This window comes from Cnephaeus nilssonii (genome assembly GCF_951640355.1).
Source record: "Cnephaeus nilssonii genome assembly, chromosome: 8".
In the NCBI taxonomy this organism is placed as follows: Eukaryota; Metazoa; Chordata; class Mammalia; order Chiroptera; family Vespertilionidae; genus Cnephaeus; species Cnephaeus nilssonii.
Window position 1 is genome coordinate 57,994,875 of NC_137079.1, and position 24,318 is coordinate 58,019,192.

At 41.0% G+C, this 24,318-nt stretch overlaps 1 protein-coding gene across 3 annotated transcripts in view; it reads right to left on the minus strand.

Annotated features, from left to right (window-relative positions):
- Positions 1 to 24,318, minus strand: part of SCEL (sciellin) — a 114,628-nt gene that overhangs the window by 17,334 nt on the left and 72,976 nt on the right. For 2 of the 3 annotated variants that reach the window (XM_079778989.1, XM_079778987.1), the window contains exons 19-25: positions 20,168 to 20,227; positions 19,484 to 19,543; positions 18,546 to 18,605; positions 15,387 to 15,437; positions 5,561 to 5,620; positions 5,360 to 5,419; positions 5,173 to 5,229 (exon numbers count right to left, since the gene is read on the minus strand). In XM_079778989.1, coding sequence (XP_079635115.1) covers positions 5,173 to 5,229; positions 5,360 to 5,419; positions 5,561 to 5,620; positions 15,387 to 15,437; positions 18,546 to 18,605; positions 19,484 to 19,543; positions 20,168 to 20,227 — 408 coding nt within the window. The remainder of the gene's footprint in view (positions 1 to 5,172; positions 5,230 to 5,359; positions 5,420 to 5,560; positions 5,621 to 15,386; positions 15,438 to 18,545; positions 18,606 to 19,483; positions 19,544 to 20,167; positions 20,228 to 24,318) is intronic. The other variant, XM_079778988.1, reaches the window with a different exon arrangement.

Here is a 24,318-nt window from a genome sequence, read left to right on the forward strand (position 1 = left end):
CCCGATAGTGGGCATCCTCACTTCCTCCAGCATTTTTTACTCCTGCCTGTTGCAGGTACTGTGTTTTTTTCTTCACCCCCACTTCCCACTGCCACTTCCTCCACCCCCTCCTACACTTTCCCCATTCCCTGCCCCCAAGTCTTTTTGGACCCTAGCTATTGTGACGAAGAATGGGAATGGATTTGAACCTGAGGAAAGAAAAGAAACTAGAATCTCACAAATGCAATAATTATAGATAGATAATTCAAAATTGGAACCTATGCATGCCTTCAAAGAAGAACATTCCCAAAGTGACCTCAGAGTGAATCATTGAATAAACCATATTATTAGTGGAGTTTTCAATAAACAGTGTCACATATCAATTTGGTAGGGTGGAGTATAAGATTTAATTCTGAATAGTCTACACTAATATTTAAAGCAAAATAAAAAGTTCTAGATTATGTGAAGTATAAAATATGTATCTGCTTTGGTTGTTCACCCTGATTGATGTCATTAGCTAGATTTGAAGATCCAGTAAAAGAAGTTCAGATTGCCCATAAACTTCTCAAGCTGAAGGATATAAAAATAAATTTCATTCTTTAATTAAGACCACATCTATTGCATCGTGTCTTTTACACTGTGGTAGAAGATGAAAAGCTGTGAGTCAAAGTGTGAAAAAAAGATTTTTATAGAAGCCTAGCCAAGTGCTTCAGGGTTGAGCAAAGGCTTAATTCCAAACCCTTCCTGTGTCAGTTGCACCTTATAATTGTATAGTTTATGAGCAGCTGGAATTAACTCAAAGAAAAACTATCACTTCTCTGTAGATACAGTGAGAAACGCTAAAAAGAAATTTTGTTAACCATAGCAACTAATAATGCTTTTCTTTATGTAGATTTCAAAATGTTTGGGAGAAAATATTAGTTGTCTGTTATGTAGAGCCATAGCATAAATTTCATACATAAGCATTTATCTGTGTTGTCGTTATGTAATTTATTTTCCACTGTCCTTTACAGAGCAGATTAAGGGGAAAATAGAGATTTGGGGGACCATGGTGTTATTGTCTCATTTTATAAATTAAATTTATTGGTGTAACATTATTTAATAACACAATACAATTTTAAAGTATAAATTCTATAATTCATCATCTGTATATTGCATTGTGTGCTCACCACTCAAAGTCTAGCCTCCTTCCATCACCGTATATTTGATCTCCTTTAATTATGGTCTTTTACTAGATAATTTTTTCTAAGCTAGGCATTGTATGAGAGAAAGTTATCAGCTCGCTCCCAACTGCTCTTCCTCTCCCATGAGATGTGAGAGGTAGTTATTAAAAGTCTCAATATGGTTCTCTCTCTTCAGCTTACTTAAATTGCTTTCATAGAATATCAAACACATGTGCAAAATTAAGAGTCTCCATATAAAAGTTTTACTATGGTACTTCTTTCATGCCAAGAACTAAATCTTAGGCTTTAACTTTAGTGCAAAAGGAAGTTTTGTCTCTCTGAAAGGAGTATAGAATACAGTGAGATAACCATATAATTCTTCAACTGTGTTGACACCCCCAAATGGGCCCAGCTTTATGTATTTTTATAACTCTTTTCAATGATGGAGTCATAAAGATTATATATTAAAGAAATTGACAGTTCCATAAAGAATTGGACATTTTAGATATTTTAAATATAAGATGTGACCAAGAATGTTAATGGCTCTAATTCACCATGGTCCACTGGGATTAAGCTATGACCAGGAGATGAACACTGGCTAAAGGAGATCACTTCGAAGACACCAGATTTCTTCATTCTGGTTTCACTCCTGGGGCTCAGAAAGTTAGAGCCGGAAAGCAATAGACTTTATCTAGGAGGAGGATTATAGGGACTTGATTAGTTTGAGATTCAGCCGCTAATCGACAGTTTGTTAAGCACCTAATATGAGCTATGCATTGTACAATGCACTGTAGATAAAGAAGTGAATAAGACACTCAATATTACCATTAAAAATCCTGTAGTTGAAGAGAGATGATTAAGTAACCATTCCCTCTCAGAGACAAATGCTATGGGACAGAAAGGATAGAGAGTTTGAGAACATCTAGGGGCCTGATACAGATGTGATGGCAGGGGGTGGAGCCTTCCGGAGCCCGAGAGATTGACGCCTAAGCTGAGACCTGAAGGATAAGCAGAAGTTAACCATACAATAGCCATGAAAGAGGACTGAGGAGTGTGGGTAAGCTAGGGTATGTGGGTGGAACATAATAGAGGATGTGGTGAGAAGGCTGTGGAGGCAGGATAGGTGGGCTTTGGAAAGCAGGTTAAGAAGTATGGACATTATCCAATGGCAATGGCAATGGGAAGCCATTTAACTGGAAGAATGAGGTGAACAGATTGGTGTTTTAGAAAAAAAAGCACTCTATAATGTGGCCAAGGAACAACAGGCGGCTGAGGAATTAGTTAGGTAATCTAGACTATAGTAGTCCTGGGGATGCTGAAATATCTCAGTTCCTGAGATTATTAGAAGCATCCAAAGGGACCTATTGATTACGGGGAATGAAGCAATGGAAAGAGTCAGTGTCTCCCTCTCCCCCACCCTCTGGCTTTCTGCTTGAGCAGTAATATGGGAAATGTAAAATAGGAAGGAGCTCTTGTTGGAATACTGAAAACGTGGAGGTATATCTCAGCAAATGGGAAGCCCTTAAAACAACGGAAGGATAATACTTCCAACAGTTCAGAGTATTTTTTCTACTTCAGATGAAGGATGCTTTTTCTAACTGTAAAGGCCTAAATGTCACGAGATGCTTTTCAACCTTCATTTGGGAGCAGCAGTTTACAGGCTACAAATAATTGAATATCTCCCTTTAGTATCTCTTATTTCATGAAGATATGAAACTGTCACTGCTAAGAGCCTGCAGTTTCTCCTTGAATCGATGAGAATTCTGTGCACATCTGCATTTGTTCGGGTTGCTGTGTTCCTAGAAGGAGCTCAGGGACACCTGCTTACATTCGTTCGGATCAACGGCTGAAGTTTATTCTGCCCCTAACTGCGAATTAAATATACAGCTGTTGGAAATGTCAGCAAAGTCCCATAAAGAGGACTCTGATTCACTGCAGTTACACTATTAAATAATCAGCGTTCACGTCACATTGCATTGGATGTAAAAGTGCCTTGTGGCTGTTATTCCCACTGGGGGGCACTTTAAAATGACCCCTCTCCCTTTACCCACTAAAATCAAGCAACCAGCATAAATACATTCTAGATACAGGTGGCTGAACCGACTGAATGAAGTCACTTTTTTCAAATAGGCAGCTTAGTCATCCTTGCTCAGCTGTTTTGAGAAAATTCTTGAACATCCAAGCTGATTATCGTCAAATATGGTATAAATACTAAAGAATCATCAGGTATCAGTTAGGTTACATTTGTGGACCAAGCTGCCATTTGAAAACAACACGAAGGCCAATATTTTTAAAAAATTATAGAAATCCTACCTATGTAAGAACAATGTCTACTTTTTATAGATATTTTTATCAGGAGTTGCTGATAGAAACCATATTTTTATAAAATTAGCCTCTTCTAATAAAAGGCAAAACTCTTATGAGAAAGTTACCATGGTCTGACAACATAGCACATTTGCTAGAGGGAGGGAGGGAAGAAGAAGAAAGTTAGAAGGAGGAGTTGAGGGAGGGATTGATGGAGGGAGGAGGAGGGAGGAAGAGAGGAGAAGGAAGGGAGGAGGAAGGAGGGAAGGGAGGGAAGGAAGGGAAGAAAGAGGGAAGGAGGAAGGGAGGGAAAGAGAGAAATAGAACATTTTATGGAATGGCCCACTGAGGGAAGAGTTTGCTATAGTAGCCACATGTGGTTATTAAACCTAATCACTCCTAAAACTGTTACTAATAAAAAGGAAATCTGCCCCAACCAGTACACTATGAAGAAATGGTTCTACTTAATAAAGATGTTTTCATATGATTTTCAGTGGCAGAAGCAACACCAAAAGTCTGCTGGTATTTCAGCTGCTAGAAAAACTCTGTGAGACAGTACTTTCTCTCCTCCCTCTCATTTTAACAATAACTTTCTAGAATACATGTTTCTGGTTGTAGTTTTTTAATTGCAGAGGTAGGAAGGGAACAGAAGGGAAGGGACTGTACAGAGTGTAAAGAATTAAAAGAGAAGGAGTCTCTGAGCTGTTTTAGCCACAGAACTTTTGTTTTTCTTGCTGATAGTGAGTATAGGTCAAGAATGTGTTTTCACATCTTTGATCTATAGCTTCCTCTTTTATAACATGGGGTGAATGAATATATTTCTCATGGGGTTTTTGTGAGGATTAAATGTGTATAAATTGCCAGTTACATGAGAGGCACCTAATAAATGCTACTCTTTAAGTAGCAACTGCCTTTGTACCTTCCTGCTTCAGAAGCCCCCACAACAGATAAAACATACAGACAGAAAAGGTGGAAAAAAGCATTAATGTTGAAAACCAAGTAGAAGACATAAGATCTAGATCAATGAGAATATGGCCCTGTCTGTCCTCTTTCTCCCGTTGGATTAAAGCACTTTTCCGTGTCCTAATTGCTTTCTTCCCCGCAGAAGATTGAGACTATGATTCCCATCTATATGTTTCTTCTGAGAAAATTTCATGTCAGTAGAACAGTCTGGACTTCTAATGCACTCTGGTGCATTATCTATTAACTATTAATAAAGCTCTTTAGGTGAATGATATGACATAAAGTGGATGAACAATAAGATGTTTGCAGAACTCAAATGGAAGTTCAAGGCTAAAATCTGCTGTCATATTGTGAGCTGTGGATCTGTAGTATCAAAGACCCTGAATAGCCTTTTGGATCTCAGAAGGTATCTATGTGAACCATAAGTTTGGCTCAGCTTCCCCAAAACATTTTTTCTTACTTAATTTCGCTCATTTTTCATTTCAGTTCTGACAGTCTATTTCCTAAATACAACAAACACCACATTGTCTTGGTGCAAAGAAAAAGTACAGAACTGAGTCTAAAACACTACATTGATTCCAAAAGGGTACAACATGTTTCCTTGCTGAACAGGAGACACCTGAGTTATAGATGTGTCCCCGTTTGACACTAAAGAAAAATAAAAGTCTTCAAGAAAGAACGGCAAGACGAGAAAAGAAAAGAAAGAAAATACCTAACCCAGAACCTTAAGAACATGTCATGATAGTCAGGCAAAGTCACTAACCGCGCCGTGTTCCTGAGAGCCGACGGTTTCACTTTAATAAGATTGTCCAAGTCTTGGCTATTCAAAAGAGAAAAAAAAATAAGTTCAAGTTAGCGATAGGTTTTTGGCGGTGCTAGTTCAACAAACCCACTGCACCCTGGGACAACAGACTCATGAAAACATGATATGACGGATTTTATGTGATCACCTCTGAGTGCTTCGGACCGCTGCGGGGTTCACTCTGATGAGGGTATCGAGATCCTGGTTTCTTTAGAGAAAAATAAAAAGATTGCTGATTAATGAGAAGATTCTTTTGGTAAGATCATGAAGGTTACATATCTGCCTAGAGTACTGATAAAACAAAATAGTCTTCCCGACTAAAGCATAAAAATTAGTACAGTTCTATTACCTCGTATTGTTGGTGAGAGTTTCAGGATTCACTTTGATGAGCTTGTCGAGATCTTGATTTCTTTAAGTGGAAAAAAATGAAAGCAGCTCGGTTAGTGGTAATAAGGGTTTAAGTTGGTTGGAAATAGGAAGAAAGGATTTGTTATCTTATCACTTAGTGTGAGACATATTGATTTGGCTCAGAACAGCCTTGAAATAAGTTTTTTTTTTTGTTGTTTTTTTTTAACCAATCCAGGGGAGGATGAATGATGCTGGATCAGAAGGCAAGTTACTCTGATTTCACATGCTTCCTTGCCAGAGCCTAGGGCACACACTGACGAAGTGTTCGCAGCGGACATCTGGTGATTCAGAACTTTTCACTCTGAAATGTTTGTGTTTTTTTTTATTTAAATATATTTTTTATTGATTTCAGATAGGGAGAGAGAGATAGAAACATCAATGATGAGAATCACTGATTGGCTGCCTCCTGCACGAGCCCTACTGGGGGTCGAGACCTCAACCCAGGCATGTGCCCTTGACTGGAATTGAACTTGGGACCCTTCAGTCCATAGGCCAATACTCTATCCACTAAGCCAAAACAGCTAGAGCCACTCTGAAATGTTTTAACTTTATGAAGACACAAACTGATTCTAATGACCTTGCTATTTTAAAAATCATATTCACCAACTAAATATATATATATATTTAAATATAAGCTCTAAAATTAGGATTACACTTAACATAAGATTTGGCAAAAGTGAGTTTCAGCAATCCATCAAAATTGAGTTTTCTTCCCTCTATGATGACTGCAAAACCAAATTAAACTCCGTTGTTCATGGTCAAATGAATAACATCCTCTGAAAATGTCTGATTCCTATTTGAAGTCCTACCAGTTTCTTTTCCCAGTCACAGAACAATATTTGCTTTCACATGGTTTGCTAGCATTCACTGCCTCATTGTGTATAATGCCTTGTTTTAAAGGCTGGAAAGTTGTGACTTTTCAAAGTGTTCCTCTAAACTCCTTTTTAATATATATTCAAAGAAATACAATAGCCCGCCATGTCAAGAAGTCACAGGACTGACATCTGCTCCCAGCACTATCTTGGACAGCAACCTGCATGTACCACCTTCCCTCCAACAACCCTTTTTAATCATCCTATCTAATAAAGACGGGATAGGCAAATTGACCATCACTCCACGACAAAGATGGAGGCGCCCACAGCCAATAAGGAGGGAATATGCAAATTGACGTGACAAAGCTAGTGGTGGCCAGGCCGGGATGCTTGCATCATCACCATGGCAATGATGCAGGCTTTCCGCCCTGCCTCAGCCACACCGGGCCTCTGGGCAGTGTGCGCGTGCAGGTGCGGAGCAGCCGGGGCAGGGTGGGATGCCTGCTATGAGAGGGGGGTGGGGAGTGGAGGGAGCTATAGGAGGGTGGCAGGGCCAGAGCGAAGGCGAAAGGCGGCTCCAGCCTGAGTGAAGGCCCGGGTCCCGGGTGCTGGAGGGAAGCCGGTGCCGCCAGCCAGGGAAAGGAAGGCCTATTCTTGCACGAATCTCCATGCATTGGGCCTCTAGTATAAAAATAAAATATATTTTACCCATGAAAAACATTGATGCAAGAGAAGGGGAGCCTCTTAGAGGTTAATCATCAAAAAGGTATGAGAAAGGTCCCCAGCCTAGGCCTCTCCATAGAATGTGCTTCCCACCAACCCATGGATTCACTCAGTTTGATCTCCTCATCACCTTTCTTAGATCTCTGGGGTAGGCGAAAAGCCACTCATTGAATTTTCACTGTTTTGAATTATCCTATATAATAAAAGCCTAATATGCTAAATGTCTGGTCGTCCATTCAACCAATCAAAGCATAATATGCTAATGATATGCTAACGCCACTCAACCTCTCTCTATGATGTGCACTGACCACCAGGGGGCAGACGCTCTGATCGGTAGGTTAGCTTGCTGCTGGAGTCCAGCTGATCGGGACTGAGCAAGACATGCCAGACATGCCCTGGAGCCCTCCCGTGGTCCCTCCCTGGCTGGCCAATCTCCTGCATCCCTCCCCGGCCCTGATCGTGCACCAGTGGGGTCCCTCAGCCTGGCCTGTGCCCTCTCGCAATCAGGGACCCCTTGGGGGATTTCAGAGAGCCAGTTTTGGCCCAATCCCACAGGCCAGGCTGAGGGACCCCACTGGTGTACAAATTCATGCACCGAGCCTCTAGTCTTCAATAATATTATTCTCAAAAATAATCAACTGGTATCTACAATTACTATTAAAAGAATTATTAACATATGAAAAATATCCATTGCAAAAAAACCTATCAATCTGTCATAAGGCGAAACCATGCCTGAAAGATAACAATTTTTAAAATTAGGTTAATGTGACATATTGGAAGAAAAAAAATACAAAGAATAAAACTTTGTAGAGGAGATAATATGCTCAAAAGTCAGAACCTTTCAATATATAAAATTAACCATAAACATGAGAACTTCCATTTTAACTGTTATGCTGAACATAGAAAATTTGATTCATCCAACTACCTAGAACAGTGATAGTTAAGCTACTGTTTTGTAAAGCCCATTAAGAAATGTATTTTACATCACAGCCCAATACTTTCTTTATTCAGACAGACACACACAATGAAACATAAATTTCACGAACTAATACCCTCACTACATAAAAATTCTCATTTTCTATTCTATTTAATTAATTTTACTTAATTGAGAAAAAATTATGATTGCTATTCACTAAATTAATTACAAAACCCTTTAATGGTTTGCAACCCACAGTTTGAGAAATACTAACTTAGAAAACATAAATGTACGCTATATTCTATCCCTAGTCCTAAAAAGACAATACTGCGTGTTAATAAAACAAGGATCTCAGAAACAGTCCTGAATTGCCTTGATTGCCAGCACACACAATTTATCTCAATGAACTGAAAACAACAAATTTATAGAGTTGGTTTTTCAGGCCCTGAGTACCTGCAACCACAGGAATCTTATATCTACACTAGAGGCCCAGTGCACGAAATTTGTGCACTTGGGGGGGGGGGTCCCCTCAGCCTGGCCTGCACCCTCTCACAGTCCAGGAGCCCTGGGGGGATGTCCGACTGATGGCTTAGTGGGTCTAAGCCATCAGTCAAACATTCTTAGCATTGCCATGGAGGCGGGAGTGGCTCCCACCATTGCCGCTATGCTCGCCAGCTGTGAGCTCGGCTTCTGGCTGACTGGCGCTCCCCCGGTGGGAGTACACTGACCACCAGGGGGAAACTCCTGCATTGAGTGTCTGCCCACCTGGTGGTCAGCACGCATCATAGTGACCGGTCATTCCACCATTCGGTCATTTGCATATTAGCCTTTTATTATGTAGGATATGCTGTAGATGAGGCCCCCCAGAACCATAAGAAATGCAAAAAATTCACTGTTAACTCATTCTCGAATTGCCCCCACTTAAAATAAAATTGCGCCCCCCCCGGGGGGGGACATGTCCTGCACCTTGGGAACCACTGGGCGTCAAACTTTTCCTCTCTGAGCTTCATTTCTGAATACATACGCATATACCATGGGAATTTTAATCTCTTCTCCGTCTGCCTCACTGGGTTGTCATGAGGAGGTTCTGAGCTAATAAACCTAGAAATGTTTCATCAAGTAAGTGATGTCTAAACCGGAAGCTCACGGGTACCCTCGCAGGTAGCAGGTGCTGATTAGGGGAGGAGGGCATGATTGTTTCCTGGGACTGTAGCTATGGAAGCTTTGCAGCCCTGTAGTGGTGGTCCTCCCTGGAGGTGCTGGCGGGGGGAAGAGCATTAGGGGTGTGCTAGGGGTGGCGGTGAGGCTGAAGGGGAAGTAATTGTCAAACCTTCCCGCTTGGCACCATTCTTTAAATTTTATGTGGCTGTTTCGCAGCTGTATGTGCTGGGGTGGGGGCGGGGGGAGGCCTCCAATCTCCTGGAGCGGGGCAGGGGCCGGGCCAGGGCAGAGCCAGGCGGGCTAGGAGGGTGGGTTTAGCCGTGCCCCCAGCGAGGTTCAGCACACTTCCTCTGCGGAGAGGGCACTGCTGCTGTCCGGGGAAGGGTCTGACCCTGGGGGGCCACTCAGGCCTGCCTCCACCCGGGTCTGGAGTTGTAGGGAGGAGAGGCATGCCCAGCCCCAGTGGAGGGGGCCCGGCAGGACGGGCCACAGGCCCGGGGTGCCTCGGGGGCGCTGATGGGTGTTTGCCGGTGTGCTATTGTTGTGGGTGCCCCTGGTGGGGGTGGGGGGGAAGAGATCGGGAGTCAGAGGTGCAGGCTGCAGCTACCCCAGAGGCTGCGTCTTCTCCCCGTCCAGTCAGCCTCCCTGTCCCCCCAGGGCTGCGGGAGCTGGGGTAGGGTGCCCATGCAGGGAGATTGGAAGATCTCTCTGTGGCCACTTCTTCTTCCTTCTTTGTAGTCTGGGCTCCTGTCAGACACTCTCCTCAGACCCCCGGGAACTTGGCTCCAGCCACCCGCCCCCTGCTGCGTGCGCATCAATATGCAAATAGGTCATTATGGGGCACCATCATGGACAAATTAGCATATTACCTCTTTATATGTATAGATTTTATCCAGGAAAAATATAACATTTTTTCTACTGAAGTTACTGATTTCATTTATTTTGCCTTAAGGATGTAGTAAAGGGATACATTGGAATATTAAAACCTATTATTACTTCCATGTACTCTAAAAGCTGTAAAGTACTTGGCAGTAATCGTTCTATGAAGTAATCATTCAAATGACCCTTTAAAGCAGTAAAGACACCTCCTGGCTGTCCCATGGCAAGAGCAATAATCCCAGCCTTACAGCCTCCTTTATTTCCCGAGGTTCTCAATTAACTTTCATTTATTTTAAGATCGAAGTCTGTGTGCTGTGGTTTAAAGAATGGTAGTCAGGCTGGGAGTTAGGCTAGAAATTAGAAGAACTCACAGAAGACAGATTTTTGCCCCTGGCCTCAGTATTCTCATATAAAATGGGGAGATTTGATTGGGTCATCTCTAAGGCTCTGCCCATCTCTAACATCTCCTACTCCTAGGAATCTATGAATCTGAAATTTATCACTTTTCATGCTTATTAAGTTAGCTATTCAATGCCTTTTTTTTTCTTTTTAAATGTAACACACTAAGAATGCATTCTATATCCAGCAAGAAGTACATGAGTATTCTAAAATGTAATATATTAAATTGACAACCTATTATTGTCTCAGAATAACATCTCTGGTATACAATTAGCTTTAATCTATGATAATTGCCTGCTGTTAATAGGATTCAGTATGTCTACTGAGTTCTCTTTTTGGCGTTCCTGGCCTATAATTACATCTCGTGTGCTACTCATGACACCTAGTTGTAAACTTCAAACCAGTTGGTGCTCAGTAATTACTTAGAGCACAGAACTGCTATCAGCCTCCCACCAGTTTTCCCAATGACCCTGGTTAAATCACCTACCCTTTCTGAATCTTAAATTCCTCTTCTGTAAATTGATTAGGTTAAACTGAAACAGAGGTTTTCAAAACTGTTCAAACTAACTGGGCTATGAGTTCCTTGAAGTTCCTTCATTTCACCTCTAAGATTTTGCAATTTTCATATGTACCAACTAAACTAAAAAGAAAAAAAATCATGAAAACATTGTCAAGATATATCCTATATAATAAAGAGGTAATATGCAAATTAACCCTCACGCCCTCACAAGATGGCTGCCTACGACCAGGTCGGCAGGGGAGCTAGTGAGGAATGACCAAATGACTGAACAGCAGGCTGCATGGGGCGACCAGGCTGGCAGGGGGGTTAGTGAGGGACAACCAAATGATTGAAGAGCAGGCTATGTGGGGCAACCAGGCCAGCAGAGAGGGGCAGTTGGGGGCAACCTGGCCAGCAGCGGGGGGCAGTTAGGGGAGACCAGACCAGCAGGGGGGACAGTTAGGGGCGATCAAGCCAGCATGCAAAGGCAGTGAGGGGCGACCAGGCAGGCAGACAGGTGAGTGATTAGGAGCCAGCAGTCCAGGATTGTGAGAAGGATGTCTGACTGCCAGTTTAGTCCCTGGGATCGGGCCTAAACCAGCAGTTGAACATCCCCCAAGGGGTCCCGGATTGGAGAGGGTGCAGGCTGGGCTGAGGGGACCCCCCCATGCATGAATTTCGTGCACTGGGCCTCTAGTATCTAATCTAATAATAGACAAATATGCAAATTGACCGCACCTTCGCTATGACCAAGCCACGCCCACCAGCCAAGCCACGCCCACCAACCAATCAGGATGAATATGCAAATTATCCCAACAAAGATGGCGGCTAATTTGCATATCGCGACAGTGTAGAAAGAAGCCAAGAGCTGCAGAAGGGAGCAAAGCTGCAGAGAAGCAAGCAAGCCTGGGGGAGGAGAAGGGAGGAGCGGAGGCAGGGCCGGGGGAGAAGGAAGTTGAGCAGGCGGGGCCAGGGGAGAAGGGGCGGGGCCGGGGGAGAATGGAGGAGCGGAGGCGGGGCCGGGGGAGAAGGAAGTTGAGCAGGCGGGGCCGGGGGAGAAGGGGCGGGGCCGGGGGAGAAGGGAGGAGCAGAGGCGGGGCCAGGGGAGAAGGGAGGAGCGGAGGCGGGGCCAGGGGAGAAGGAAGGAGCGGAGGCGGGGCCGGGGGAGAAGGAAGGAGAGCGGGCTGGCGGAGAAGTTAGAAAAGCAGGGGGGCTGGCAGAGAACGCGGGGCGGGGGACAAGGGAGGAGAGCAGGCAGGGTGGGGTAGAGTGCAGCAGGAAACCCTATTGCAGGATTTTTCCTGCAACGGGAATGCTAGTAATATATATAATAGTAATGTATAGTGATATAAAGCTAATCATATAACCAGAGACAAAAAGTGAATTTTATCATCTTACACATGTGTACTACTTAAAGAATTATCAAAATTTAGGGCCATAACTTTTCTGGGAACAGCAAACCATCTAAGAAACAGTAAACATAATAAAATTTCCACTAACTATCAAAAAATACTCTTCTAAAACAAAGGTGAATGATATTTGCTGGTCATGAGTCTAATGAAGTGTCTGAGTATTTTTTTAAAATTATATTATTTTTTAATCAATTAAAGAGATAATGGTATTAATATCAATTCTACAAAACAAACAGCACATAGACTGTTATGTTGCTACCACAATCACTCTCTTCAATTGTTTTACTTGAAGCTGAAAAAAAGTGAAGCTACCACATATTTTTTTTCAGCTGCTTTTCTTTCCTGCTATTAACAAATAGGTAATCAAATTTCAGGGACTTTTAAAAACTGTGATATTTTTGCCCCAGCCAGTGTTCTCAGTGGTTAGAGTACCAGCCTATGCACCGAATGACTGTGGGTTTGATTCCAGGTCTTGGGCAAGTACATGGATTGCAGGTGTGATCCCAGCCACAGTTGGGGGGGATGTGGGGGAGGCAACCAATCAATGTCTTTCTCACATCAATGTTTCTCTGTCTCTCTCTGTTCCTTTCTCTCTCCCTCTCCCTCCCTTACACTCTCTCTAAAAATCAAGGGAAAACATACCCTTGAGTGAGGGTTAACAATTAATTAATTTAAAAATGTATGATGCTTTTAAAAGACATATTCAGTTTGTAAATAGAATGATTTTAAGACATTTATATTCTTGTTGTGTTCAGTTAAGGATAAACAAAACATTACAAAACAACAACAACAAAAAGAAACATCCTTCTCTTACCCAGCCATGTTTTTGACAGCTTTGGGGCTTAGATTACTAAGTGTATTAAGAACTTGTTAACTGCTAAAATAAAATATAAGATCAAATTAAATGGAAATCAGCAACTTTTGTGACAGGCATTTTTTTCTTTTGACACTTGAATCATTCAATGGAATCTATATAAAAAGCAAGAAATTTACTGTTTCTACTTTATATAACTGTACATTAGTTATCTTCTTTAAATCCTCAAAACAACCTAATAAGATGTTTACTACCACCCCTCCTTTATAAATAAAGAAACTCAACTTCAGAGAAGTTAAGACACTCCTGGGGCCAGGTACCTAAGAAGTGATTGAGGGTGAACCAGGATTGAAAAACTGTGATGCTGTTGCCCCAGCATTGAAGATTGAAACCATGGCAACTGGATCCCACACCCCATGCTCCTTTCTGCTAACACCCTTCCTCTCTCTCTGTTCATGATTCTTTACATCTGCACAGGGCTTTTCACTGACATTATCTTCACAAGAATGAAAGGTAGCTTGGAGTTAGTTGCTCTGCCATGCTTTTCTTAACTTCTGTTCCATTGTATAATGGGTCTTAACTTCTCAAGAAGACAGAAACAAATTCAATGTCACAAAAAATATCTTAAATATAAGAATGTTATGTTGCTGATTTTCTTAGGAGTCATTTAAAAAAATAATCCTTGGGTTTGTGAAGGAGTAGAAAGCTAATATTCTTTAATTTATTCAGTTTTATAAACTTAATATTTATTTACTGTAAATTTACAGTAATAAACTAGTTTTGGTATTTTGTGTCAAAATGAATTTCTCAAGTAATAATCCTATTTAATAAAAGAGTAATATGCAAATTGACCATCACTCCAACACACAAGATAGCCGCCCCCATGTGGACACAAGATGGCCAGCAGGGGAGGGCAGTTGGGGGGAACCAGGCCTGCAGGGAAGGGCAGTTGGGGGGGACCAGGCCTGCAGGGGAGGGCGGTTAGGGGCGACCAGGCCAGCAGGGGAGCAGTTAGGCATTGATCAGGGTGGCAGGGGAGTGGTTAGGGGGTGATCAGGTTGGCAGGCAGAAGAGGTTAAGGGCAATCAGGGAGGCAGGCAGGCAGGTGAGCAGTTAGGAGCCAGCAGTCCTGGATTGTGAGAGGGATGTCTGACTGCCCATTTAGGTGTGATCGGGCCTACATGGGCAGTCAGACATCCCTTTGAAGGGTCCCAGATTGGAGAGGGTGCAGGCTGGGCTGAGAGAAACGCCCCCCCCCCCCTTTTCACGAATTTCATGCACCAGGCCTCTAGTCTATATCTATAAAATCCTAAGCGACCAGATGACCAGCTGGTAGCTATGATGCGCACTGACCACCAGGGGGCAGACGCTCAATGCAGGAGCTTCCCCCTGGTGGTCAGTGTGCTCCCACAGCGGGAGCCCCGCTCAGCTGACCAACAGGCACCAGACACCGGGCTCAAGGGTTGGTGAGCACCGCTGCAGTGGCGCGAGCCTCTCCCATGGACACTCCCCCTGTACGCCCCTCCCCCACAAGCTGGCAGATAAGGCTGGGCTGCAGAGGGATGGAGGTCCACTAATCCCCGCAGGCCAGGCTGAGGGACCCCACCGGTGCATGAATCCGTGCACCGGGCCTCTAGTTATACAGAATTAGCTTCAATATTATTATTATTTTAAACTATATACTAATGAAATAAATGAAAGCAATAATAAAAGAAAAATCTTTATAGCATTATTATACACCAACAAATCAATTTGTCCTAGACAGCTTGGATCAGTGGATAGAGCATCTACCTGTGCACCAGAGGGTCCCAGTTTCCATTCTGGTCAAGGGCACGTACATTGGTTGCAGGCTCCTCCCCAGCCCTGGCCCTGGTCAGGGTGCATGCAGGAGGCAACCAATCAATGTGTTTCTCTCATATTGATATTTCTCTCTGTCTTCCCTCTCTCTTCCACTCTCTCTAGAAGTTGATGGAAAAATATCCTCTGGTGAGGATTAAAAACAAAATAAAACAAAACAAAACAAATAAGATCAATTTGTTCTCATTATTTGTCATGTCCCCTTGCAAAATATCCTTAGCCAAATAACTAATTTTATTTTTTGGCATAAATTGGAGACTTGCTCAGGAGTCTTGAATAATCTTAATAAGCTTACCTCTTATTTGCTGAGGGGGTCACTTTGATAAGATTGTTCAGGTCTTGGTTCCTAAAACAATGTTGTAAGTGTCAATAGCTGGTAAAATCAACTAAAATCAATAATGTGCATATTTTTTCAACCTTAATATTTAATTAAATGATTGTTGCTAATTTAATTTTTTATTGATTGATTTTAGGGACAAAGAGAGAGGAAGGGAGAGAGAAGAATACAGATTTGTTATTCTACTTATTTATGCATTCATTGGTTGATTCTTGTATGTGCCCTGACTGGGGATCAAACCCACAACCTTGGCAGATCCAGACGACACTCTAAGCAACTGAGCTACCTGGCCAGGGCTGATTGATGCTAATTTAAAACTTCATCATTACTTAAATTCTCTTTTTAGCCCTAGGAAAAACCAGATTGCTACTATCCATTTCTTGCATAATTTTGTACTTATGAAAATTCATTTTCATTTTATTTCATTTCTTTAAAGGCAACCTCAAATTTAAATTACTTATAAATTCCTTATTATCCATATTATATTTTATAGTAGAATTAGCATTTAGAATATTTTTGGAGGTTTTAATGGATAAGAGTAAAATATAAAATTGCTCATCATTTTCATGTTCTCTATATTTCTCTCCCTCTCCTCCAAAAAATCGCAACCAACTAAACAAACAAAAACTGAGACTTTGAAAAAAAGTTATTTTCTGATTCTACGGCATATAGTAATATATATGACATGAATATGTAATATTGAGGTTACTTCAAAATATAAATCAAATCACTTCAGAATCACACTTTATGCAATGCTAAATCAGAACTAGTAAGACTTTAGATTATAAAACTTGTTTTTATTCTAAACATTCAAACATGTAATCATAACTTTAAAGGGACATTTCTGCTAGTACACTGGGCTTTCATACAAACCCTAATACCAAAGAGCCTGAATAAGAACCCTTATTTGATGTACTTTATTGTGGGGACAATGTTATAGATCCTGAGGAGAAACTAAGATCGGAAAGGCTTATATCACTTAAATAATTTTTGGATTAACCTATAAACTCATTTTATGTACATATCTTTCCATGTGCACTGTGTTGAACTATATGAAATTATCATTTGGTGGGTCAAAAATGGTTGCATTTCAATCATTTTAGAAGTTTCAACATAATAGGATAATTTCTTTGCTATCTTCTTTTTTTAATGATTTTTAATTGATTTTATAGAAAGGGAGAGGGAGAGGGAGATAGAAACATTGATCGGTTGCCTCCTGCACATCCCTTACTGGGGATTGACCCTGCAACCTGGACATGTGCCCTGACTAGGAATTGAACTGGCAACCTCCTGATGCATGGGATGATGCTCAACCAACTGAGCCACATTGGCCGGGCTGCTATCTTCTTTGACTTAAGCATTGAGTAGTGCTACAAGGACCCAACAATGAAGAAAAAATAGTAACAGTAACAATGACACTAATAGATAATGGCTAATAAGTACTTGAGCTCTGAATGTTTTACAAGTTCGACCTTACCTAATTTTTGTAGGAACTCACTTTACAGGTAAAGAAGCTCAGGCTTAAAGGAGATTAAGCCAATTGTCCAAGAGTGTACAGCTGTAGAAATTAAGTCTTTTTGGAAGAGGAACAAGGGAGACCTATCTTTCACTGAATCTTAATCTGCAAAGTAAAGTATTATATAGCCTCTAAACTCAGTATCTGACTCCCAGACAAAGACAATAATGTTATATTCTTATTTGGTGAAAAATAAAACAAAAAAGGACAATTTAGCACTAAATATTCAGATAAAAGAGTGATGAAATTTTTGGGTAACCATAAAATAAATTAAAATATATGCAAAGGTTGGGGATGGGTGGGCAGTAGGCTGTGTTTGGGAAGTTATCCCAACTATATTCAGAATTCATCTTTCACACTCACATAAAATACTATCTAGTCCAACCTGCAGTCTGGTTTTGTAAATAAAGTTTTATTGGAACATGGCCACACCCATTTGTTTATAATGTACTATGTATGGCTGCCAGTTGACTAGTTAAAACAGAACTGTTTTGGACCCCCCAGACCTTAAATATTTACTGTCTAGAACCTTCAAGCAAAAGTTGCTGACTCCTGATCTATCCTAAGAATCTTTTTATGATAGCTACATAGTGTAAAAGAAGAGCATTCCTATGTGCAAAGATAGGAAATCTACCAGAAAAAAAAATATATTTCTTAGTACCTTTTGTATTTAACTCATGTTCAAACTACCATAACAATATATGTTTATAGCTTAATGGTTTTGTCCTCTTTTTGCTTCCTTAACATGATGTGTCTTAGAGAAAATTCCCTCTATGTAAAAGACAAATGTCATTTTTTAAAAATATGACATTTATTGGTTTTAGAGAGGAAGGGGATGGGAGAGAGATAGATATAGAAACATCAATGATGAAAAGGAATCATCTATAGGCTGCCTCCTGCATATCCCCTGTGGGGGATTGAGCCTGCAACCCAGGCAAGTGTCCTGGCTGGGAATCTAACCATGACCTCCTGATTCATGAGTCGATGCTCAATCACTGAGCAACATCGGCTAGGCAGACAAATGTCATTTTTTATATTCAATGAACTAAGAATAATTTTTTAAATGACCTTCCAATTTTAGTTTTTTTGTTGTTGTTAGTGGTAGACAGCAAAGTAGTAGGGAATAAACAAGGGAGGAAGAAGGAAGGAGAAATTTCCTTTGAGCGTGGCGGAGTGGGCTAGAAGGTGTCAACAGGAAAAAGGGGTACATGTGTAAAACTTTCAACAATAAAGATTTTTAAAAATAAAAAAATAAATTAAATAAAAAACAACATTATTTAGAGTACTTATCTCTAGGAAATTGTTTTGGGATGATGTTTCATCTCCTGGGCAATTCTGATTCATTTTGAGGGAACCCCAAGCATGGAACACAAATCCTATACTGATAAGAGATACTTTAAAGAATTCTCTCTCCTCCACTAAAGCTCACAGCCAGGGAGCCCTGAGCAAAGGACGTAAATGCCAGATTGCTGACACAGAGTTATTGATTTTGAGTCCCACATCACTGGCTGTCTCCATGATGGGACAATAAATTTTATCATGTTTTTAAGTTGAATAGAAAAAAAGGGGGATAAGAGATAGGAGAGTTCCATGAACCTCACCTTTGGTTAGTTCTCTTTGTTTCAGGAGTCACTTTGATGAGGCTGTCAACACTTTGGCTCCTTTAAAACATTATAGAAATGATCAGATCAATGGTCAATTTGTATCACGCAGTTGCAAATATTTATTAAGACTTAGGGACATTTTATTATAAAAACATTTTATTATGAAGTATTTATTATAACAGAGGTACCTCCTAGGGTTAGAGTTTTTCCATGCTGGCTGTGAATATATTTATTGTGGCCCTAATTATAACTGCATAAAAATAATAAATAACAACTAAAGCTTTTAGAAAATTTGTGATGGGCCAGGCACTGTTCTAAGTGATTTACGTAATTAATGTGATTTAAACCTCACCTCAAATCTATGACAGAACTATCATCCCAATTTCACAAAGGGAAAAACTGAGACACAGGAAGATTAAGATTTTCCTACATGGCTAAGGGTGGCAGGGTTGAAATTTCAAGCTAAGTAATCTAACTCCAGAGTGCATGCCCTTTCCATTACTCCAACCATCTTACTGAGACGTAGTGATGGAATTAGCGTTGGAAGTAACTAGAGAGCAGTTGGTCCAGCTTCCTCGCTTGGAGGATGAGACAACTGAAATGGGGAGGAACCAATCGCGTTCACACAGTTAGTGAGGGCAGAGCCAGGCCTGGACCCACATGTGCAGGTTCCAGTCCAGTTCTCTTTCCCCTTTCCCGTGCCATCCCTCTGCTCAAAAAAATAAACAAATCAATGAATAAAAGTGTCCTGTCCATCCTGGAAAAACAACTATTCACCTAATTGGTCAAAATTGTTAACATTTCAGATATAAGGTTGTGGAGGTTACATGGCTTTTCCTGAACTCTCAAGTGCCAGTCAGCTGGAATGATGATGTAATTCTATTTTAAGCATTGGGTCAGCATGAAATGGAAAAGAAGAGCTTATTAAATCTCACCCTTGCACACTTTTGTCTGTTCTTGGATTCACTTTGATGAGGTTATCAAGGTCTTTGGAACTTTAAATCAAAAAACAAACACATGGTAAATAAAAATGGAATTAAATCAACTAAGTATATTAATTTAAAGAATATATGTACTCAAGATGAATTATACTATTAAGTTTTGGTATTTGAATTAATACCAGTTTATGCCCTTCATTTAAAAGAGAAAAAAAACAAAAACAAAAACGAAACAAAACAAAAACCTCTATACAAATCACTGACATACTGGCCAGTTTGTCATTTACCCTAAAAATAAAACCATAAAAGTAGGCAAGATTGAGCTTTAAAAAAACATTCAGGAATTATTTAATGATTTGCCAAAAACTTTCACCTGGCCCCTCTGATACTATAGCTATACTCTTTGTTTGTTAATGATTTACATGTATAGTGCATTTTTGCTTTAAAGGGATTTTGTACCCATTATTTTTATATCCATTCTTTCAATAATCAAGTGACAAAGGTGGGAGAAACATTTTATAACTATAGAAGCCTAGCCAGCGTGTTCAAGGCACCCATGTGGCAAATAATGGAGCCCAGACTTCCTGATTCAAAATCACAGACTTTTCAACACAGCTTCTCTGAAGAGTGCCACAAATGGATGCGGCTGGGGAAGGAAGGAAGATCAGACATAATCCTCACCCTGAGTCACTTCTGCTCACTTCAGGGGTCACACTGCTGAGATTGCCAAGACTCTGGCCCCTTTAAAACATTAAAAAAAAACGATGAGGTTAATGAGAGATTAATAACAAGTGGGCAAAATTATTTATTAAAATTCAGAAACAGTATCAACACTTGGTGAGATCATGTCAAAGAGTTGAAGATTGGTGAAGGTGACAATGCAGAAGAATGTGGGAACTTACACCTCTCTAAAACTCATGGAAACTCAGCGAGAGATTTTAATCTTGGAGCCATTATGCCAGTAGCAAATGCCATACTAGGACTCTGTTTCTATCTGATTTATCTAATGCTATACTCTTGACCTTTGCCAGGTGCATTAAACATTTTGTAGTAGTCCCTATATATGTCTCATGGCACATTCCAGAAGCACCCTCTTAATATCATACTTCAACATGCTGAGGAACTTTCAAATTAACTTTTGAGAATATATATTTTGTAAATGACACTCTTTAGCAAGTTTGCTATTCACAATAATGGATTAATATTAATATACCAGTTTGTTAATGTTCATGATATACAGCCTGGTATCTGCCTCTAGTACTTATAACTGTGTGTTAAAACTACACCTTTTTACTAGTTCTGTGTTGGCAACAAACAATATAAAGATTAAAATCCATGGAGTTCTGAAATGTAAAATATATTTACTGTAATATAAAACTCTACATAGCCCCTGAAAACATGTCAGGACTTCATTGTTACCCTTTAGAGTACCTGCATCTGATCTTAATGGAATTTTGCTTTTCTTACCATTTCTCCACGCCCTGTGGCCCTACTAAGATCATATCATAAAGTCTCTGTGATTGCATCTATACATCAAGGACAGAGATATTTGGAAGCAACCAGATGTTGACTCAAGTTTTTACTTGTATCCAAATGTCTGAGAATGTGTATACCCAGGCTAAAAGCAGCTAAAATATTTGAACCTTTTCCATACAGATAATGAAACAATTAACCCAACAGAAATAGCTATTCTACTCCAGAAAACTCCTTGTTGATTTTCAAACACTTTGTTGGTTTTTGCTTAAACCAAGTATGTGAGATTTAAATGCCAGTGACTGAAAATAAAAATTCCTAGGATGCTATGTCCACATTTGAGTACTCAAAAAAATAAAAATAAAAATAAATAAATAACACAATAAGCATTGTAACGCCTCCCTTGTAATATTGGTGTTGGTTGTAAGGTTTGCTTTCATTATATTGCCAAGACTTTGATCTCTTTAAACATATTAAATAAAGTACATATTAGTGTAAGGTTATTAAAATTTCAAAGTTCATAAAGTCAGTAAGGTAGGAATGAGCCTGGAATCTAAGATAGTTTTGGCTGGACTTATTGAACAAGTCAAAGACCATCACTAAGGATTAGGATTTTATTCTATCTGAAATGTGATAATGCTGAGAGTTTTTAATAAGGAAGGGAACATAATCTTATTTTACTTAAAAAAATCTACAGAATATTGCACACATAATCATACACACATGAATCCCCACAAACTTTTGTATGTATGTGTACACATGTCACACATAGGCATGCAGTACACGCATACATACCAACATATGAAAAACAATAGGTGATGATTTGAAATAGTCTAATAAAAATTAGAAAGGAAAATGGATATTTCTCATAGAGTCAAAGTAAATTAAATATTTGAACAGTAAATAAATCATTAAGAAAGCATAATTCACCTGATCTTTATTACTGCTCAGTTACTTGTATCTACTATGTGCTGGACATGGTAGTATTATGATTCCTATTTTGTCGATGAGTAAATTGAGGCACAGAGTCACAGTTAGCCAGTGACAGAGTCAGAATTTGAGTTCCAGTCTTTTGGACTCCTTGTTCACATTCACTACCTCAAGATACCTCTCTGAACCACCCAAGTAGCCAAGGAAATCAATGCTTTCTTTTCCATCTGTTGGTTGCAAAGTTGTACAAGTCTGTGGGCCTCTGACCAAGCCAGGCTGCTGAGAGCAGGACGGGCTGGCAGTGAGTTCCCCAGCTTTGCCGCTGCCCCAGCCCTGGCCCTGCTCCCTGGGCCTACAGGCATCAGTGACACATTTAGAATCTAATAATATCATGTCCTGAGTTAACTGAATGGAAACGAGTTCTACTAAAACCACATGGAACTATCTGGTACACTGTTTTCAGCAACAAGCCCACAAGCTCAGTTTCAAATCTATTCCCATCTGCTTTTTAAAAAATAAAAAGCAAGAGGACATAAGCTTTCCAGATTTACTTGACAATTCATGGGTGGGAGACCTCTTAATGAAGTACACTTGGTTGAGCTTTTCATCTTAATCACACACCATGCTTCACCCACATAACATATAGTACACACATGAAGACAGTTCACATATATACTACTTACACACCCACATACATACACTACTACACACACACACACACACACTACTTATATATACATATACACATATACTTCTATATGCATACATTGTGATGGTTAATTTCATGTTTCAACTTGACTGGACCACAGGGTGACCAGGTATTTGGTCAAACATTATTCTGGGTGTGTCTTCGAGGTTTTGGATGAAATTAATATTTGAATGCTTAGACTGAGTAAAGCAGATAGCCTTCCCTAACATGAGTAGGACCCATCCAATCAGTTGAAGCCCTGAACATAACAAAGTGTCTAAGAAAAAGGGGACTTCGCCTGCCCGACTGCTTAATCTGCAATATTGGTCTTCTCCTGCCCTTGGACAAGAGCTTACACCATGAGCTCTCCTGGTTCTCAGGCCTTTAGACTTGGACTAGGAGCTACGGTTTGCTACATAAATACAGAGCTTGAGACTTCTCAGCATGAACCAATTCCTTCTAATAAAGCTCTCTCTTTCTCTCTCCCCACCTGTCTATCTATATCTATCTATATGTCTATCTATCTCCTATTCTGCTTCATTGAAGAACCCTAATTAATACATACACTTATAGACACACACTACTTATATATATACTAGGGGCCCGGTGCACGAAATTCATGCACTGGGGGTGGGGGGTGTCCCTCAACCCAACCTGCCCCCTCTCACATACTGGGAGCCCTCAGGGGATGTCCTACTGATGGCTTAGGCCCGATCCCCACGGGAAGCAGGCCTAAGCCGCAGTCTGGCCTCCCTTTGTGGGAGGCAATGGGGCTGGTCAGGGGAAGGCACCAGCCCCATAACCCTGCTGCTGGAGCCACTGCCAATCACCACAGCCACCAAGGTGTTTTCATCAACACGGACTCCAGTCCCTTCACCAAGAAAAAATGACAACTTTCTTTAGGCATTTTCAAGATGTGTCTTTCAAAGGCTATGCATTTCTTTCTTTCTTTCTTTCTTTTTTTTTTATCCTCGCCTAAGGATATGTTTCCATTGACTTTTAGAGAATGTGGAATAGAAAGGGAAAGACAGAGAGAAACATCGAAGTGAGAGGAACACTTTGATTGGTTGCCTCCTGCATGAGCCCTGATCTGGGCCCCGGCCAGGGAGGAGCCTGCAACCTAGGTACATGCCCTTGATCAGAATCAACCCAGACCCTGCTGTGGGCAGGCCGAGGCTCTATCCACTGAGTCAAACCAGCTAGGGCAGGATATGACATTTCTTAGTCCTCCAGCAGCGGACCTTCGTTTTTTTCTCCAGAAGTGTGGTGGAAAACCCTAGATCACCTTTTTGGATTCTTATTACCCAAGTTACTAAGAATATTACCAGTGGCATACAGGAAGCTTAGCCAATGTGCAGTCAGAAAAGGTGTTTCCTCTATAGTTCACACCAATCACCGGCTGTGCCCTGCCTAGGCCTAAAGCCTCTGGCCAAAGCTTTAGGCCTGGGCAGGGGACCTCCAGCTCCCTGTGATCGCAGACACCGCCCATTGGGCAGGGGACCCCAGCTCCCTGCAATCCACCACAGGAGCAGACCCCCTCGCAGAAGCGGACCCCAGTTGCCTGCAATCCATCGCAGGCTCCCCGCTGGTGCCCAAGGCCGGAAAAGCCTCTGGTGGAGGCTTTCCCGGCCTTGGGCTCGGCGGGACCCCAGCCTCCCTGCGACAGATCGCAGGAGCCGACTCCCCGCTGGTGCCCAAGGCCAGAAAAGCCTCCGGTGGATGGTTTTCTGGTGGGCGTGGC